The sequence below is a fragment of the Oncorhynchus mykiss genome, chromosome 9 (genome assembly GCF_013265735.2).
Source record: "Oncorhynchus mykiss isolate Arlee chromosome 9, USDA_OmykA_1.1, whole genome shotgun sequence".
Taxonomy (NCBI): domain Eukaryota; kingdom Metazoa; phylum Chordata; class Actinopteri; order Salmoniformes; family Salmonidae; genus Oncorhynchus; species Oncorhynchus mykiss.
Genome location: NC_048573.1, coordinates 39,334,534 through 39,354,096, shown reverse-complemented (window position 1 = coordinate 39,354,096; position 19,563 = coordinate 39,334,534). Strand labels below are relative to the sequence as shown.

The window sequence follows — 19,563 nt, the reverse complement described above, 5'->3', positions numbered from 1 at the left end:
TTGAAAATGCATAAAGTAACTATCTAACAAGAAACTAATGCAAGGATACACCAGAGATGTTTTTTTTTTTATTTTAATTTTTTTGTAAAACGACCCGGAAGAAGTTAGTGCAAAATGTGATATCGGGAGACCGAGGTCAGAAATTCTCTCTCACAACCATCTTGGATATAGAATCCTAACTCGGTGAGTGTGTCTGCCGCGAATCTAACTTCATCTAACCATTTATCGCAGTTTAAATTATTTAAAACAGGGCTCTGAAAGTACATGAGAAGTGTGGCATACCCCTCATGTGGATATTTATCCGTATCATTATCTGTACACAGAAATATTCACTGTTTATGTTATCGATCTCTGGTACAAAATGGGGGAACACGACTTTGCCCACATTTGCTAACGGGTATAGGCTTGGTTTCATGTGACACGACAGTTGAGAACACAGGACGAATTATACGTTTTACGGATGGGGCAACTTGTGTAGTGTTCAGTGGAAGTTGTCAGTGAGCCAACCTATGAACATATCTTTGACAGCGCACATCCAGCTAGCAAGATTCAAGCGAAGCTTGTTCGGAAGTGAGTGTACCGTTAGCTAACCATCTACCTAATCTTTTACTGTTTTCTTGGACTATACAAGTTGGTAGCTATGATTGTTATTGCTGTGACGTTATATTAAACAGCGTTTTCGTCCAGTGTCCATTTGTCTCCTGATTTGCAGCTTGCCAGTATTAACTATCTAGATAACGTTAATCCATTTAAAGTGGCTAGTTAGCTTGCTAACTAGGGAATGTATCATTACATTAGCAACACGTGAAACACAGTTAACGCTTGAGTTCGAAATTAAAATGGCTTGTTGGATAACCACTAATTTATCCAGTTACCCTCACTGTCAGTAAGTACCTAACCAATGTTTGATAGTATGAGTCGGTCACATTGAGTATAATCTGCCGCCCTAGAATTTCGCTTTATCCGCAATAAAAAGTTGATTTAGTATTTAGCTGGGAATGATATGGATTTGAACACAGTGGGAGAACCTCAATTTCATACTTTTCGCGTCCTCTTTCTCAAAACCAATTGGATGAGAGGCAGAGGTCCCTACCATCTGACTTCCTTCAATGGTGTTTGAGGTGATTTTACTGAGACATTGAGTCCACATGCACACAATGCGATTATTGTGGATAGATTTAATATAATAGTTCGATTAAAACCTTTACATGCTTTGCAAGAAGAACGATTCCCTTAATGTTTTACATGAGACACATCTGAAATCGGGCTACATGATGGCACTCTGATAAATGGAGAGAATCCCCAATCAAAATAAACGTTCTACCACAGCGAGCATGCTTTTTTTGACATATAAAGTTTGTGAACTACTTCTATGCATTAATTCAGTTGTTCTGAACGCACTTCACCCAGCACTGAAGAGGGAGGCTAGCTCAGCTGGTGTTAACACATACACAATCAAATACAGCACTGGGAATGCCAATTAAGATGTTTACATGTGCAAATAATTAGAAAGATTGCACAGAAAACCAGGTGCATTAATCGGTGTATGCTTACTTTGATTTTGACCTAATGCCGATTTTAAGATGAACAGAGTAAGGTGTTTACATGATTGCATAATCTGCCTACTGCCATAATCAGTTTATCGAATTACTACTGTGCTGGTTAATGTACTCATTGAATCCAATTCCTACTACTACATTTTTTTTGTCATCTTCTCTTTATGGATTTACCTAGTCAATGGGAGACGTGGAAAAGTATCTAGTAAGTTAGTCTGTGTTTTATTCATGCCATGTCAGTTATTCCTGGTGAGTCATTCCTTGATTTCTCATTTCAGACACAAGCATGCCTGGTGAAGCCACAGAGACAGTCCCGGTCACTGAGCAGGAGATGCAGCAGCCACAAGTTGAGACTGGTTTGTATAGCATTATTACATCACACTTGCATGCTAAGATACTAAACTGCAAGGCTAATGGGGTCCTGGAACTCAAACACTGCAGTAGCTAATTCAAAAGTGCTTGTTGGATGTAGTGACTGAAGTCATATTCCCCCAGTGCAGTGGTGGCTGTTATTTGAGAGCTCTATATTAATTGAACTCACTCAGGAAGTGTAGCACCCATCAGTTGACACTTAGATAATCGAGCAGGTGATACTGCTGTAGAATGACACACTGTTGGGGACGCTCACTTGGAACCGTTTTCTCTGCGTCAAGTACAGCTTTACACATATTTTCATATATAGGGATATGTGGTGTCAGGTTTCCTTTAAGGGGAAGGGTGGGCTGATCAGCTGAATGATCATGTATAGTGAGGTCCAAAAGTATTTGGACAGTGAAAAATGTTTTGTTTTGCCTCTGTACTCTAGCACTTTGAAGTTATACAATTACTGAGGTTCAAGGGCAGACTGGCTTACATTTGAGGGTATTTTCATCCATCTCTGGTGAACCGCTTAGAAATCACAGCACTTTTTGTACATGGTGTCCCCCCCATTTTAGGGAACCAAAAGAATTTGGACATCATTTATCATTTTTTTTTTGGGGGGGGGGGGGGGGTGATATTTATGCCTCTAACTTTCTCTCTCAACATTATTCACAATTCAGTCATGATTATCTGTGATAATGGTAGCATCCACATTAATATAGAAGTGTTTAGGAAACATTTACAGTAAAAGTGACTCAAATGACACTACATTATTTACCATTTCTATTGGGCACAAATACTTTTGGTTCCCTAAAATGGTGGGGACTATGTACAAAGTGCTGTAATTTCTAAACCGTTCAACCAATATGGAGGAGAATACCCTCAAATTAAAGTTGATAGCCTGCACTTTAACCTCGTATTCTTGGTATCATTTCAAGTACAGGGCCAAAACAACAAAATGTGTCAATGTCCAAATACTTTTGGACCTCCCTGTATAAACCATGGCCTGTAGATTATAATCCCGGGGGGACTCTCTTTTCCTTTCTTTTTTTTACTTTGAAGTGAGTAGCCCTCAAGGATTATGTTTGGCCAGTCATCGACTCACTTTACATCAATGTTGAAAAAAGGGTGTGGGAACAATTTTAGGGATTTGAGATGGCTTAAAAAATTATGGTTGTCTTGAATTTCACTGCAGGTCAAATGGGTTATCCAGGACCCCTTATTTACTGAAACCCACTCACTCACAACCGCATGTGTTGAATGTTACTGTACCGACAACTGTGTTGTAAAACACTTTCTAATGCATGGGTATCGCTGTAGTGGCATGTGCATGGACATTTTTTAAAGAAACATCCTGCACGCATTAATTATAACTGAACAAAAATATAAACGCAACATGCAACAATTTCAACCATTTTACTGTGTTACAGTTCAGTCAATTGAAATCAATTCAATAGGCCCCAATCTATGGATTTCACATTACTTGGCATGGGTGCAGCCATGGGTGGGCCTGGGAGGGCATAAACCCACCCACTGGTGAGCCAGGGCCCAGCCAATCAAGAGTTTTTCCCAACAAACGGGCTTTATTACAGACAGAAATAGTCCTCAGTTTCATCAGCTGTCCGGGTGGCTGGTTTCAGATAATCCCGCAGGTGAAGAAGCCAGATGTGGAGGTCCTGGGCTGGTGTGGTTACACAAGGCCTGCGGTTGTGAGACCTGTTGGATGTACTGCCAAATTCTCTTAAATGACGTTGGAGGTGGTAGAGAAATGAACATTAAATTCTCTGGCAATAGCTCTGGAGGACATTCCTGCAGTCAGCATTCCAAATGCATGCTCCCTGAACTTGAGAAATCTCTGGTGTTGTGTTGTCTCAACTGCAATTTTTTAGTGTCTTTTTGTCCCCAGCACAAGGTGCACATATGTAACGACCATGCTGTTTAATCAGCTTCTTGATGATCCACACCTGTCAGGTTGATGGATTATCTTGGCAAAGGAGAAATGCTCACTAACAGGGATGTAAACACAATTTGAGAGGAATAAGCTTTTTGTGCCCATGGAACATTTCAGGGATCTTTTATTTCAGCTCATGAAACGTGAGACCAGCACTTTGTTTCATTTTATATATATATTTTTTTTACGTGTTTCATTTGATATTTTTGTTCAGTATATGTGATACTATTTTATTAGCAACCTCGGCATTAAAAAGTGTTACTGACTTATCATAGAGCATTAGGAATTCCTTATGCTTCTGGAAATATATATTTAGTTTTTAGACCAGCTTTTATGTTATTTACATTTTTTATATTCACACCTACATTCTCTTTGACCATGTTAGTGATATGGTTGGTAATGTTATGCTCACAATTGCGGGCCTTTTTATGGCATTGATTTGACTAAATGTTTGATGGCAAAGGTAAGCTGCTTCTGTGAAGTATCTTATGGCGCTTTATTTTCAAGTCATTTAAGAAACATTGGTTTTAAATGCAATTAGTATTGATGGTTTTCTTAAAGCATTTTCTCATTTCATTTACATGCTGCAGAAAACAAAATTCTGATTAGTATAACAAAGATGCGTCAATATGCAAGTGGAGATAATTAGTGACACTTTTGGATTTCCTCACTACCAAGCCCTGAACCAGAAGATTGAAGTGTTGAAAACCATGACGGTTATAAGCAGATGAATCGCCATGTTTCCTGAAGAGACAATGAGTTGGAGCTGGTGAAGGCCACAGATTTGCTTTTGAAGACCACTGGTCATGATGGCAGCCGAAGAAGGTGCTGAACAAGTGAAGACGATTGGAGAAGATTCTGGATGTTCAGTACCACAGGTGCCTGTTAATGAAGTGAATGAGAAACTACAGTACAGGGTTTATGGAGTGAGCCCACATAGTTTTGCAGGTAATTACTTAGTGTTGCTAGTGGAAACACCATAGGTGTTGGCTGATAAATGGGAACTGTTAGCTATGACCACAGGAGAAGACTTTCGGAATTCAAGTTAGACTGTTGGAAAAGCGGTAAATTGTTTTTGTTCAGCAAGGAAGACTGCGTTGTTCCAGAAAAGTGTTGAAAATCCACTTGGGGATTTGGGTTAAATTGCATGAAGTGGATGAGAAAATGTTTACATTTTGCTTTTCAGTTCTAGTTATTTGACTGTAATTCAGGTAAGGTTATCAAATTGCCTCATCACATCAAACAGAATAGCAACCTGTTAAATCAAAATTTTCTAATTCAACCGTTTTCACTAGTGGTTCAGTGTGCATGTGGTTCTCTGTGGTAAGATTCTTTTCACTCTGAAATATTGTGTCATTAAGGTTTGTAGATGTATTGAATGCTGCTCGCTCTTCAGAGAGTTTCTACCCACTTTCGGTCTCAAGGTTTTTCCAGTCACAATCTTGTGCATTTAGGCACTGCATGGTAACTGGGACATGGGCTCAAGTTTGGTTTTGTGGGTACACACAACATTCACCCATTCTTGGTTCACTTGTAGCAAACGGAAGGCTGATGTCTGCATCCTTGAACAACCTCACAAACACCTTGGTTCAACTGAATTGATACACTACATGGCCAAAAGTATGTGGACACCTGATTGTCGAACATCTCGTCCCAAAATCATGGGCATTAATATGGAGTTGGTCCCTGCACTTCTGGGCAGGATTTCCACTAGATGTTGGAATATTGCTGCGTGGACTTGCTTCCATTCAGCCACAAGAGCATTAGTGAGGTCGGGCACTGATGTTGGGCGATTAGGCCTCGCTCGCAGTTGGCATTCCAATTCATCCCAAAGGTGTTCAATGGGGTTGAGGTCAGTGCTCTGTGCAGGCCAGTCAAGTCCTTCCACACCGATCTCGACTGACTATTTCTGTATGGACCTCGCTTTTTGCATGGGGGCGTTGTCATGCTGAAACAGGAAATGGCCTTTCCCAAACCCATTTCATGAAGCTCCCGCCAAACCGTTCTTATGCTGATGTTGCTTTCATACAGACAGTTTGGAACTCGGTAGTGAGTGTTGCAACTGAGGACAGGTGAGCTTGTGTGGCGTACCACTGTGTGGCTGAGCTGTTGTTGCTCCTAGACGTTTCCACTTCACAATAACAGAGCTTACAGTTGACCAGGCCGCTCTAGCAGGGCAGAATTTTGTGTATTGAGATTGTATGGCTGTGTGCTCGTTTTTATACACCTTGTCAGCAACGGGTGTGGCTGAAATAGCCAAATCCACTCATTTGAAGGGGTGTCCACATACCTTTGTGTATATATAGTGTAGATCTAGATCACAACCCCAATTCTAAAAATGTGCTCATTCAATTGTTTCCTCTTAATATTTTGTGTCATATAATCAAAACATTTGTACCCCAACTTCCTCATGTTGGTAAAAGTACCTGGTATAGGAGAATACCGTTACTGTAGTTAGATTTTATTAAACGAGGGGTTAAATCATTTTGATCATATGCTTCAAAAAAACGTTATTGTAAGCTTATCAACCGCTCCTCACACTTGCTGTGACTACCCCTGCCGCTCCTTCCGCTCCTCCTTTTCTTCCTATCAACTCCAGGGGTGTTGAGTTCCTCTGCTCCCCCTGAGATGGCTGTGTCTGACGTGACCAAGTCAGCCGCTTTGGAGAGTCCTGTGCCTCTAGGATCCGCCACTGTTCTTCCAGAGATCGAATCCCAACCGGTGTCAGAAATGGCTTTAGGAGAGGCATCTAGTGGACAACTTAATGGTGTAGAAGCAACACCTGAAGTTGAAGCAACCATTGTTGAAGAACGTAAAGAAACTGCTGAACAGGTCACCCAAGCACCAGAAGAGGTCATCATTCAAGATTCTGCTGAAGTTATAGAGGCTACCGTGGCAGCCACTCAAGATGCAGTGGCTGCAGAACCCGTGGCAGTGGCTGAAGAGACTCCGGTCCAAGAACCAGAACCTGCTGCTAAAGAGCCAATCGCAGACACTATTGATGGGATGGCACGTGTAACTCCAGAAGTCACCCCCGAGCCTGCAGTCGAGATGATCACTGAAGAGTTGGAGACTGTGAGTCTGGATCCATCTCTTGATGATGCCGTACTATGCACTGAAGTGGCCAGCTCGGACACTGGGGCCCCAGAACCTGAAGCACTGCCTGCTGATATGACCATTGACACGCTAAACGAAACTTCTGTTGAGAAAGAACCAATTGCGGCCTTCTCTGAGGCCGTCCAGACGAAGGTGATGTCAAATCGCGCAGGCCCGACCGTCTCCACCTGTCTCCTGTCAGGTGGGTCATTTTGTGTGCAAAGTTAGTTGCTTTTCCCCTCTTACAGCAGCTCCCCCTTTTCAGACATTTCGTCTCTTTTTTTTATACTTGCAAACTTCTGCGCCAATGCTGGGCCTATATTTGCCCTTTCAAATGTTATGTTTTGCCCCAAAAAATAGTAAAATGTTATTATGCTTGATGAAAAGGGCTTATGTTTAGAGAAATGAAGAGATTTTCAATATTACATTTTCTTTTTTAGGGCTTGTTATTATCTCATGAGTATCCATTGGCTCTCAATTTTCTCTTGCGTCACTGTTTAAACACAGCGTTTCACCTTGAAACAGGCCAGTCCATTTAGGCACTTAATGTAAAGAACTGACTTCCAGCAACTTCTTTGTCTTTTGTCATCAGATGTGGACTGTCCTTTGACTGTACTATTTCAGTCTCTCTAACTTTCTCTGGGCTTATTGGTGTTTATCAGGAAGAATGCCTCCTAGCCAACTGTGTTAATGTGCTCTAACTGCAGTATCTGTTTTTAACACTGGTATTTGTAGCCAATGGGGGTAGTTAGGGAGTGGTAATAGTTCCAGTTATGGCTTTTTGGTCATTGCGGTACACCTTTTTACTACTCACTAGCCACATTTAATCCATTGTGGGTTGTTTTTTAATTTAACATATGAAATTGGTCATGTTTCTATTAAATAACAATTGCATTTATTTGTCTATACTATAGCCTGACTTTTAAACTTTTTTTTATTTATATTTTTACCTCCAAAATGAACAACATTGCACCTCATCACTGCAAAAAAAAAAAAAAGTAACGAATTACAATCTCATTCAGTCGATTGAACAATTTTGAGGTTATGGATGTTAGTGGGCTGAATTTGCCTTTTAAGTGTGAACCCATTAGGGGACTTAGGTCAAACAATGCATAGCATTGTTTATACCCACTACAGTTACTTAGAATTTGACCTGTCATACCACTGTCACAAATGTATTTTAGTGTAAATAGTGCCACGCTTTCCTCTGCACTGAGTGGGCCCTCACTTTTGCTCTCTGGTTATGAAATTGGACTAACGCTGTAGAAAATGTTTTGTGTGTGGGTCTGTGCTTGGACCAAGTAGATGTTGGTGTTTTAACTTTAGGTTGTCAGTTGTGGTTTTGCCTGAATACTTGAATTGTAGTGTGCATTGAGTTTGCTGCCCTGCAACAAATCCTTCCATTTTGGAAATAAGGTTGGTGTGGTGTTCATTTTCCTAACCCTGGAGTTATGATGTAACATTGTCTTGTGTGTTCTGATCTTTTAACCCGCATGGTTCAGGCTTTGACTTCCTTCCAAATTTTTAACAAACATATTTGTTTCATTCAGCCGCACCCTCTGCCCCTGCAAGTGTGGCTACCTCCCAGGAACCCCAGGCTGCTTCTGGCCCTGCCAAGCCCAAAGGCAAAGAGGCCAAGGGTGGCTCGACCCCAAAGGCTGTCCCTGGCAGAAGAAAAAAGACCTCGATATCTGCCTCCTCCTCTTCTCCTACCTCCCCAAAGCAAACCTCCTCAACACCCTGTTCCCCCTTAGCTACCTCACCTGGGGCATCTGGAGCTCCCAGCCAGGGCAACCGTGCTGTCCCAAAGGTTGTAAAGGCTGGCAAACAAGGAAAGGCTAAGAAAGGAGAGGCTTTCAAGCCTGCTGTTGACCTGCCAGCCCCAGCCCAGGCTCCTGCCCCCACAGAGGCCAAACCTGTTCCTATTGAGCTTAAAGCTGCTCCTGCACCAGTAGTGGCCATGCCAGCACCTGTTGCTGCAGATCCTGCACCTGCCTCACCCGTCTCTCCCAAGCCTGAGGCTTCCCCTGTGGCCTTCAAAGTGACCTCAAAGCCTGCTGCATCAGCCCCTATGTCATTTGCTGATGCTGTTGCCTCTAGCCCACTTAAAGCTGCCCCTGAAATGCCCAATGCCAAGCCTAAGCCTGTGCCCAAAGCTGAGGTGAAAGAGGTCAAGGCAGCCCCTGCACCAGCTAAGCCTGCTCTGGAGGATGATGACCTTCCACCTCTCATTCCACCAGAGGAGCCAGTAAAGATGCCAGTCTACTCACCCCCTAAAGTAGTAGAGGCTCCTAAGCCTGCCCTAGTTGCTTCTCCAGCTCCCCCTAAACCAGCTCCAGTTGAGCCTGTTGTAGCTGCACCAGCTCCGCCCAGGCCTGCGCCAATTAAGCCCGTTGTAGCTGCACCAGCTCCACCCAAGCCTGCGCCAATTAAGCCCGTTGTAGCTGCACCAGCTCCACCCAAGCCTGCGCCAATTAAGCCCGTTGTAGCTGCACCAGCTCCGCCCAAGCCTGCGCCAATTAAGCCCGTTGTAGCTGCACCAGCTCCGCCCAAGACTTGCCCAGTTGAGCCCGTTGTAGCTGCACCAGCTCCGCCCAAGCCTTGCCCAGTTGAGCCCGTTGTAGCTGCACCAGCTCCACCCAAGCCTGCGCCAATTAAGCCCGTTGTAGCTGCACCAGCTCCGCCCAAGCCTTGCCCAGTTGAACCTGTTGTAGCTGCGCCAGCTCCACCCAAGCCTGCGCCAAAAAAGCCTGTTGTAGCTGCACTAGCTCCGCCCAAGCCTTGCCCAGTTGAGCCCGTTATAGCTGCGCCAGCTGCACCCAAGCCTGCGCCAAATAAGCCTGTTGTAGCTGCACCAGCTCCGCCCAAGCCTTTACCAGTTGAGCCTGTTGTAGCTGCACCAGCTCCGCCCAAGCCTGCGCCAATTGATCCTGTTGTAGCTTCCCCTAAGCCTGTTGAAGTAGCCATTGTACCACCACCTCCAGTTTCAAAACCTGCCCCCACCACTGCTAAAATCCCAACCAAACCGGAGCCTGTGACCAAGAATGAGGGTATTTCTTCTTCCTCCTCTCTGTCTCCTGTGTCCCCTCTGTTTGCCTGCCAATGTTGAGTTCTGTGGCCCATTCACTGGCTTGCTCAAGTGTCTCTTCCCTTTTTCTTCTGGTTTGAGTTGAAGAAAGTAGAGATGGTAGTAGTCGGTGTATTAGGTTCGCTTCAAATGTAACCTCAACTGGCCTGTTTCAAAGATTACATGTAATTGGAGCTATTGATTGGTGAAATCAGTGCTCCCACTTTAGTGCCATTTTTGTTATTTTGGATTATAATTTCAGCGGCAATCAACAGTGGTCTCCCCACCCCTGGTTTGGTAAAAAGCTGAGAGGTGGGGCAGGAGAATGTAATCACTCAAATTAATAGACTGTGCTATGGATGCAAGGATTTGGCAATCCATGATATCAAAATTATAGTTTTAACCATGTTTTGAGGCCAAATAGTGTTTATTTACATTTTCTTGTTTACAAATATTGGAGTAAAACAAGCTTAATTTGGGTTCTGATGGGGTACGACAGTTGAACTAAGCTCATGAAGCATTTATAAGTCAAATTGATGTAGCAACTGCTGATTTCCCCTTGAACTGTGTACTTTCAAACCAACCGAAGGTTCCAGTTGGCATGTTTTGCCTCCCATCAAGATGCATGTTAAGTTCAAATCATGTAAATGTTCTCAAATTCCCTACTATTTTTAGACACTGTTTGGTGGCTGTTTTTCCCCACAATGATAGTTAATTGAGCCATAGTATGGAATTCTATAAAATATCCTTGGGGGGGGGTCATGTCATAAGTTCGGAGAGCCATCTTAAATCTGTATGACTAGGGCAACATTTTACCATAAGAATATTTTAACAGGGCCTCCCGGGTGGCGCAGTGGTTAAGGGCGCAGCGCCAGCTGTGCCATCAGAGTCCCTGGGTTCGTGCCCAGGCTCTGTCGTAACCGGCCGCGACCGGGAGGTCCGTGGGGCGACGCACAATTGGCCTAGCGTCGTCCGGGTTAGGGAGGGCTTGGTCGGTAGGGATGTCCTTGTCTCATCGCACACCAGCGACTCTTGTGGCGGGCCGGGCGCAGTGCGCGCTAACCAAGGTTGCCAGGTGCACGGTGTAGCCTCCGACACATTGGTGCGGCTGGCTTCCGGGTTGGAGAAGCGCTGTGTTAAGAAGCAGTGCGGCTGGTTGGGTTGTGTATCGGAGGACGCATGACATTCAGCCTTCGTCTCTCCCGAGCCCGTACGGGAGTTGTAGCGATGAGACAAGATAGTAGCTTGGATTGGATACCACGAAATTGGGGAGAAAAAGGGGTAAAAATTCAAAAAAAAAAAGAATATTTGAACCTTTATTTATAAGCAGGTCTGTTAGTTTGTACACTGACTGTCTTTTTTTTTTTTACCTCATCCACATTTAACCATTATTCTTTTAGTGCCTCAAATTACTAGGTTGAATTAACTTACCACCAACAAATGTTGGGGTCATTTTACATCTGAATTTGTATTGGTCTCGGTGCCTTAAACCGACTTTGCTCAGTTAAATGACCCATACAATTACAATTCTCCGGTCTTACACAGGCGCTACTGTAAGAGAACTGGTTATCTGCTGCTCAGGCATCTGCCTGTGACAGCCTGTATAATGTGACTAATGCTTGTTTCTCTGTGGGGTGCTTATAGGGTCTGGCACTGAATCGGACAGCGATGAGTCTGTACCAGATCTGGAGGAACAGGACTCCGCACAGACACAGCAAGCACAGGTAAGACCACCTGAGTGATCAAGTGCCCAGGTAAGACTGCCTGAACAAGGGTCTGGTAGGGCACAGATTGGATTAACTGCTTATATATTGTGTATACTGATACAGAAACAGTCCCTCCAGGATTCTGCAATCACAATTTTATTTTATTTATTCAACAACTTCCCAACGCATATTGTGAGGGATTTCAAATTTGACCAATTGCCACAATTTCTGCATTGAGTCAAATCGTCGCAATATTATTGCATAAAACTTCAATACAAAAAGAGGACTCGCAATTACAACCAATCACTGCTAAGGATGCACCGATATGAAATGTTTGGCAATATCTGGTACTTTCCTTGCCAAAAACCTGATACTGATTATTTAAAATTTTAGCGGCATTTTAAGCATTCTAGTACAGTTAAATAGTTGAAACACACAAACACTGACCAATAAGTTATTTTGTTGGCATTTATGTCCCCATTACCAGTAAAAAAAACAATCAAAACCTATTTATTTCACTTGCTGTGCTGTTTCGTTGTTCAGTCGTTTCATTCTCAGAGGATTTCATCATGCATGTCAAGCAGTGAAGTTTCAGCTCAGTTGGCCCGTGGCCTCTTCTATCGTGGGTTCTCTTCATCGGTGCGCACTGTCTGTTTCCATCTTGTCCAGCTGTGTCTAACATTTTACGTAAACCCTGTTTCTTGTCTGCATCGAAGTAGCGGTCCTTGTACCTAGAATCGAGAATGGTGGCGACACAGTAAAGAGGCTGAGAGAATGCCACCGAATCACTTGTTCACAGTCTCTAGTAGAGTACTTTTACAAGATTTAACCCCACGGTCTGTCGGCAGTTTTGTTGAGCATGTGTTTCAATGCCATGACAGAGGGTATCACGTCTGCTGCAGACGCAGTTGATGAGCTTATTTCTCCAGTCAGTTGTTCAAATGGAGCTAGGAGTGTGTTCATGTTTCCAAGTTTCAAACATGTTCTCAAATGCCATTGAAATGGCAGCAGCGGTATGAGAACCAGCACATTATTGAGCGTGCAATACGGCTTTCCTCAGTACAAAATCCTCGTCCACCCACTGTGCTGTCACTCAGCATGCTCATGGGGCTGACATCGCTGGTCCAAATGTCAGTCGTGAAGCTAATAGCAGTGACGCCCATAGCAAGTAGTTAATGGATGTGCTTTTCAACGATACTGTGTAACCCCGGTAGTGTGTACCAGTCGGCGAAAGCCAACATCATCCACAACAGAGAACGATTGTTGATTGTTGTCATGGGTAATGAATTTCATTATCTTGGCGTTGATGAATTTCGCCTTTTGAGTTGTCTCGCTTTAATGTTCTTAATCTTTCAAATGACTGGTCGACTTGAACTTGTTTAGTTGTTGGAAGCTTCTTTTTTTTCCCCTGCTTTTGTTCTAGGTAGCCGCTGAACGTCTGGGGGTGATGCACGTTCAAATGAGTAATTAGGTTTGTGGTATTGAAAGATTTCACTTTCTCCCCTCTGGAAATAATACCGGCACAAACGTTGCATATGGCCTTTCTGTTATCTTCCTTTGAAACGTCAAAATAGATCCACCCAGCAGACGTTGTGGGCTAGGTTAGGAATGCTGTGTTGTACGCGTAGCTCTGTATTTGTTTGTGGCGTCATCACGTCATGTCTGCTACCTACGTAATATAGGTGTGCACGTCAGCTTTGACATCGGCGTTGAACTAGACATCGGGCCGATGTTGCCATTTTTAGCTAATATTGGCTGTTTCCGATATGCTTACCGATATATAGCGCATCCCTAATCATTGCACGTTTACCACATATGGTCCAATCTGTTAAATTCTTATTTTTCAGAGTAAATAACTCACGGACACTAGAGAAGCTTTAACCAAGTTTAATCATTCCCCAAAGGTTCTGTACAGCTGAAAACAGACAGCAAAAGATTTGACTTCACAGTTTTATATGCATCCTAATTAAAACACTCCCCTTTCTCTCCAATCCTTAATTTTAAGGCTCTACAGGATGCTAATAAAGAGGGTAACAGGATTCCAAACATTTATTACTCTCAAGAGAATGTGTCCTCATCACCTGACCTCAACCCCTCTCATCTAATACACATTCCAAAGCCTTTCTTCTGAGAACCATTAACTTCTAACATAACCCAGTCTCTTTTAATTTCCTATCTTTTATTTACGACGTCAATTATCAAAGTTTAGCACATTCCAACAAATGAAACCAGACGTCAACAATACTTTTCCCTCGTCAGCTCATTTTCGCCACAGTGGACAATCATTACATATTGCCATGCAAATATCACAAAGAAATCCCAGCGACATCCTGGGGGGACTGAGTAAACACTTGAACTGCACTCACAATATGATTAGAACCCCTGAGTATCTGTTTTAAGAATAGATCCTTGACTCTTCAGTGATGATTGATAACAGTGACTTTCGTTCTTCTGAGTCTACTGAAGCCAACCCCTCTGTCCTGAGAAGAGCAAAGGGATACTCTAATTTGTTTTGTTTTCACCATTCATGCCATATTCTTACATATGGGTAGAATTTTTGCTCGCACTCTGAAACCTTGACTGCCGTTAAAGGAGGATAAATGTATTTTTTTCCCCCCGCAGCTTGCAGCTGCTGCAGAAATAGATGAGGAACCCGTTAGCAAAGCCAAACAGAGCCGTAGTGAAAAGAAGGCACGAAAGGTAACTAGCTTTTTAAAAAACTATCTGGACTCCATCATATTTTCATTAGACATTCCCATCTTAAAAGTGTACGTTGACTTAATTTAAATGACTATGCCACCTTTAACTATCCGTATAAACAATGGATAGTCGAGGAGTACGGTTCCAGTCAAAATATAACCCATGATTTGCTTTTCTTCAGGCAATGTCAAAGCTGGGTCTCAGGCAGGTGACGGGGGTCACCAGGGTTACCATTCGCAAGTCTAAGAACATCCTATTCGTCATCACCAAACCAGATGTCTACAAGAGCCCTGCATCAGACACTTACATTGTCTTTGGTGAGGCTAAGGTAAGATCGATCCAGGATACCATTATAATTGTATTTTCTGGTCCCCTTTTAAATCTGAAATGCTATTGGCATTGTTCCATCTAGTTTAGACTGTTCTTTCACGATAGTATGCGGTTATCAGTCAAATATGCAGTGTAATATCCTTCAACCAAGGTGTTGGTGTTCTTGCTAAAGGATACCGCACTGATATCTCTGCCCGTTTCTCTCCCTTTGTGTCTCAGATCGAGGATCTCTCACAGCAAGCCCAGTTGGCAGCGGCAGAGAAGTTCAAGGTACAGGGAGAAGCTGTGTCGAACATCCAGGAAAACACACAGACACCCACCGTACAGGAGGAGAGCGAAGAGGAAGAGGTGAGGGCAATGAGGGGTGAAAAAGTTACTATGTAATAGGCAGGAGTTAATTTCTTTTCAGTGATGATTGATACAGTGACTTTCGTTCTTCTGAGTCTACTGAAGCCAACCCCTCTGTCCTGAGAAGAGCACTTAACTATGATAGGGTTTAGTTTGTACATTATCAAAAATCGGGCACCGTATGTTTTGTGGTACATTCGATTGTATAGTTCTGAGCCTAGTGGTTAGAGCGTTGGACAGGTAACCGAAAGGTTGCAAGTTCGAATCCCCGAGCTGACAAGGTAAAAATCTGTCGTTCTGCCTCTGAACAAGGCAGTTAACCCACTGTTCCTAGGCAGTCATTGAAAATAAGAATTTGTTCTTAACTGACTTTCCTAGTTAAATAAAGGTAAACATAATTTCCATGTAGTTTGATTGTAGTAGTCTCCCTTGCTTAATGGGGTAATTTATGGGCCCAATCCAAAAGCCCAATTCCCCTGGAGATGATAGTGAATTGCAGTGCGAGTTGACTGTCAAATGTATATATACTAACGTTTTGTCTCAATGCATAGGTTGACGAGACCGGGGTCGAGGTGAAGGACATTGAACTTGTGATGTCACAAGCCAACGTGTCGCGAGCGAAGGCTGTACGCGCCCTGAAAAACAACAACAACGACATTGTCAACGCAATTATGGTAAGTAATTTTTACCACACAATTCCCCTTGTCGCCAGACAAAATCATATCTGGCACAGGGTTCCCTTCACTCCAAATATTTGTAGATTTGAATTGTGTCCTGTGTCCAAGTTACCATGGGATCTACCAGCAGGAGATAATTTCTCTTCATTGATGATTGATACAGTGACTTTCGTTCTTCTGAGTCTACTGAAGCCAACCGTTCTGTCCTGAGAAGAGCAAAGCAGTGTTAACTATGATGGGGCTTAGTTTGTACATGCATCAACACATTGTTCTTATATTCACAGGAGTTGACGATGTAGGCTGCTGGAGTCGACAGGGTTCTGAAAAGTTGCTGATTTTAATCTATCGTTGGTACAATTTATACCCAAGATAGAAATAAAGATGTGGCTTGGTAAATCGATGCGGTTTCCCACTGTTGTCTTTCATTTTGTGAAATTATGCATCTGACACGTCGTCTCCAAGGAACACTGGTCTCCAAAGGATTTGTCTGAACAGGGATATTGAATACAGTTGAGTCCTTTATAGGTGTAAACTCTGCTCTGTTTTACTGAACTTTCAGAAGTCCTTTGTCTTAAATAATATTGTAGGACTGGATATCTTATCATTTCGGTAGTTCAATAGACATTCTACACAGAGGAGTGCACCACAGATTTAAGTCGGAAGGGTGGAGTTTTCATGAGCTGGTGCTGGAAATCTATCTACTGTTACTATGACTCATCAGAAGACGTCAAGTGAAAACTGCCCCTCTTGAGTTACTGATGGATCAAGGAAGCTGTGGCATGCACTCGGAAGGTTGGTAAATGGGAATACAAAGTGTAGTGTCTGATATTTTGGGCACCAAACCATTTCAAGCATTAGTATGCAATTAATTTGATACCCTAGAAATACCTGACTGATGCTTATGATAATATACCAGGCATCAACCCAGAGTGTTTCGAAGAGTAGGTATGTTAACCCCTGATACAGGGTGTTTCCCCATCATGATAAAGGCTAGGAAGAGCAACCGTAGATATGTGGTCAGACCAGGTCAACCACTTATTTTTTTAATTAAACTAGACAGGTCAGTTATGAACAAATTCTTATAATGACGGCCTAGGAACAGTGGGTTAACTGCCTTGTTCGGGGGCAGAGTGACAGATTTCTACCTTGTCAGCTCTGGGATTCGAGCTAGTAACCTTTTAGGTTACTGGCAAAACGCTCTAACCACTAGGCTACCTGGGGTCAAGTATGCTGCTATCTAGGGTTTGGCATTTTTCTTAATATACACTGCTCAAAAAAAATAAAGGGAACACTAAAATAACACATCCTAGATCTGAATGAATGAAATATTCTTATTAAATACTTTTCTTTACATAGTTGAACGTGCTGACAACAAAATCACATTATCAATGTATATCAAATTGATCAACCCATGGAGGTCTGGATTTAGAGTCGCACTCAAAATTAAAGTGGAAAACCACACTACAGGCTGATCCAACTTTGTAATGTCCTTAAAACAAGTCAAAATGAGGCTCTAGTGTGTGTGGCCTCCACGTGTATGTATGACCTCCCTACAACGCCTGGGCATGCTCCTGATGAGGTGTCGGATGGTCTCCTGAGGGATCTCCTCCCAGACCTGGACTAAAGCATCCGCCAACTCCTGGACAGTCTGTGGTGCAGCGTGGCGTTGGTGGATGGGAGCGAGACATGATGTCCCATATGTGCTCAATTGGATTCCGGTCTGGGGAACGGGCGGGCCAGTCCATAGCATCAATGCCTTCCTCTTGCAGGAACTGCTGACACACTCCAGCCACATGAGGTCTAGCATTGTCTTGCATTAGGAGGAACCCAGGGCCAACCGCACCAGCATATGGTCTCACAAGGGGTCTGAGGATCTCATCTCGGTACCTAATGGCAGCCCCCCAAAGAAATGCCACCCCACACCATGACTGACTGAATTTGCCAATCTTGGTGTTCTCTGGCAAATGCCAAACGTCCTGCGCGGTGTTGGGCTGTAAAGCACAACCCCCACCTGTGGACGTCGGGCCCTCATACCACCCTCATGGAGTCTGTTTCTGATCGTTTGAGCAGACACATGCACATTTGTGGCCTGCTAGAGGTCATTTTGCAGGGCTCTGGCAGTGCTCCTCTTTGCACAAAGGCGGAGGTAGCGGTCCTGCTGCTGGGTTGTTGGCCTCCTCCACGTCTCCTGATGTACTGGCATGTCTCCTGGTAGCGCCTCCATGCTCTGGACACCACGCTGACAGACACAGCAAACCTTCTTGCCACAGCTTGCATTGATGTACCATCCTGGATGAGCTGCACTACCTGAGCCACTTGTGTGGGTTGTAGACTCCGTCTCATGCTACCAGTGAAAGCACCGCCAGCATTCAAAAGTGACCAAAACATCAGCCAGGAAGCATAGGAACTTAGAAGTGGTCTGTGGTCACCACCTGCAGAACCACTCCTTTATTGGGGGTGTCTTGCTAATTGCCTATAATTTCCACCTGTTTTCTATTCCATTTGCACAACAGCATGTGACATTTGTCAATCAGTGTTGCTTCCTAAGTGGACAGTTTGATTTCACAGAAGTGTGATTGACTTGGAGTTACATTGTGTTGTTTAAGTGTTCCCTTTTATTTTTTTGAGCAGTGTATATATTTCACTGTGACCTGCTGCTGATTATCAGGCAGAGTGAGTGAGATTTCAGACACACAAAGAATTCGAACACATCCAATTTTGATAAACTCACATATACTGGGTGAAATACCACAGTGTGCCATCACAGCAGCAGTATTTGTGACCTGTTGCCACAAGAGATGGGCAACAGTGAAGAACCCATATTTATGTTCCCTTTTGTGCTTTAACTATTTGCACATCATTATATAGCCATAATATGACATTTGAAATGTATTCCTTTGGAACTTCTGTGTGTGTGTGTTTACTGAGCATTTTTTGTTTACCTATTTCACTTGCTTTGGCAATGTAAAAACATATGGTAGCTGAGTCACGTGAGTGAAGAGGCATTTTATTTAACTTGCCTAGTTAAATAAAGGTTAAGAACAAATTCGTATTTAAAATGACTGCCTACTCTGGCCAAACCATTCCCTGACCCGGACGACGCTGTGCCAATTGTGCGCTACCCTATGGGACTCCCGATCAAGGCCGGTTGTGATACAACCCAGGATCGAACCCGGGTCTGTAGTGACGCCTCTAGCACTGCATTGCCACTCAGGATCCCCAAGACAGAAGCACGTCATGACAACAACGTAGCAGTTGTAGGTATGCTATTTAGGTTGTCATTATGGAGACACCGATTTCCTTAACCTTTTCCATAAAATATTAACGCGCTGATGTGCGTCAAATACCGCGACAAAGCACAGGAAAACGACTTTAGGCGCCATAGAGCGCAGGAGATAAATTGGTTGAAACTGCCTTCTAATGTCGACTTTGCTTATGGAAAACCATATCAAGCAAAACATGCAGTCAGTCATTGGTAATCGAGCGAGGGACATTTCAAATTGAAGTTAAGTTAGTTCTGTTATGGGGAGAAGTCCACAATGAAACTGACATTACATGTTGAGAAGGATACATATGTTGGCCATTAAGTAGCCTAGTAATTTATATGCCTATGTAGGTTACTGTATCCAACCATTTAATTCAATGAATATGTTGAAATCACGGGCGGCATTGCAAATAAACGTGTGCCACTTGTGTAGCCTACCTGGTGCTGGCAAACTATTTAATAATTAGCCTCCATATTATTAATATGATTCAGTGATTGAAATTACAA

At 43.3% G+C, this 19,563-nt stretch overlaps 1 protein-coding gene and 3 non-coding genes across 6 annotated transcripts; all 4 read left to right on the top strand.

Moving 5' to 3' along the window:
* Positions 1 to 51: 51 nt before the first annotated feature.
* Positions 52 to 16,191, top strand: LOC110532025 (nascent polypeptide-associated complex subunit alpha). Of its 3 annotated transcripts, none has more exons than XM_036987947.1 (9): positions 52 to 183; positions 1,835 to 1,912; positions 8,514 to 10,013; positions 11,675 to 11,754; positions 14,359 to 14,436; positions 14,618 to 14,764; positions 14,986 to 15,114; positions 15,666 to 15,788; positions 16,076 to 16,191. In XM_036987947.1, the coding sequence occupies exons 2-9, from the start codon at positions 1,843 to 1,845 to the stop codon at positions 16,088 to 16,090; spliced, it is 2,142 nt and encodes a 713-aa protein (XP_036843842.1). In that variant the 5' UTR covers positions 52 to 183; positions 1,835 to 1,842; the 3' UTR covers positions 16,091 to 16,191. The 3 variants fall into 3 exon arrangements, with proteins under 3 accessions (XP_036843842.1, XP_021471287.1, XP_021471288.1); XM_021615612.2 differs by lacking the exon at positions 8,514 to 10,013 and adding an exon at positions 6,467 to 7,165; XM_021615613.2 differs by lacking the exon at positions 8,514 to 10,013.
* LOC118966241 lies at positions 14,151 to 14,225 on the top strand. Its single transcript, XR_005053500.1, has one exon. It is a non-coding gene; the product is annotated as a small nucleolar RNA SNORD59 (small nucleolar RNA).
* LOC118966242 lies at positions 15,169 to 15,242 on the top strand. Its single transcript, XR_005053501.1, has one exon. It is a non-coding gene; the product is annotated as a small nucleolar RNA SNORD59 (small nucleolar RNA).
* LOC118966240 lies at positions 15,933 to 16,006 on the top strand. The gene has a single exon (XR_005053499.1). It is a non-coding gene; the product is annotated as a small nucleolar RNA SNORD59 (small nucleolar RNA).
* Positions 16,192 to 19,563: the final 3,372 nt, after the last annotated feature.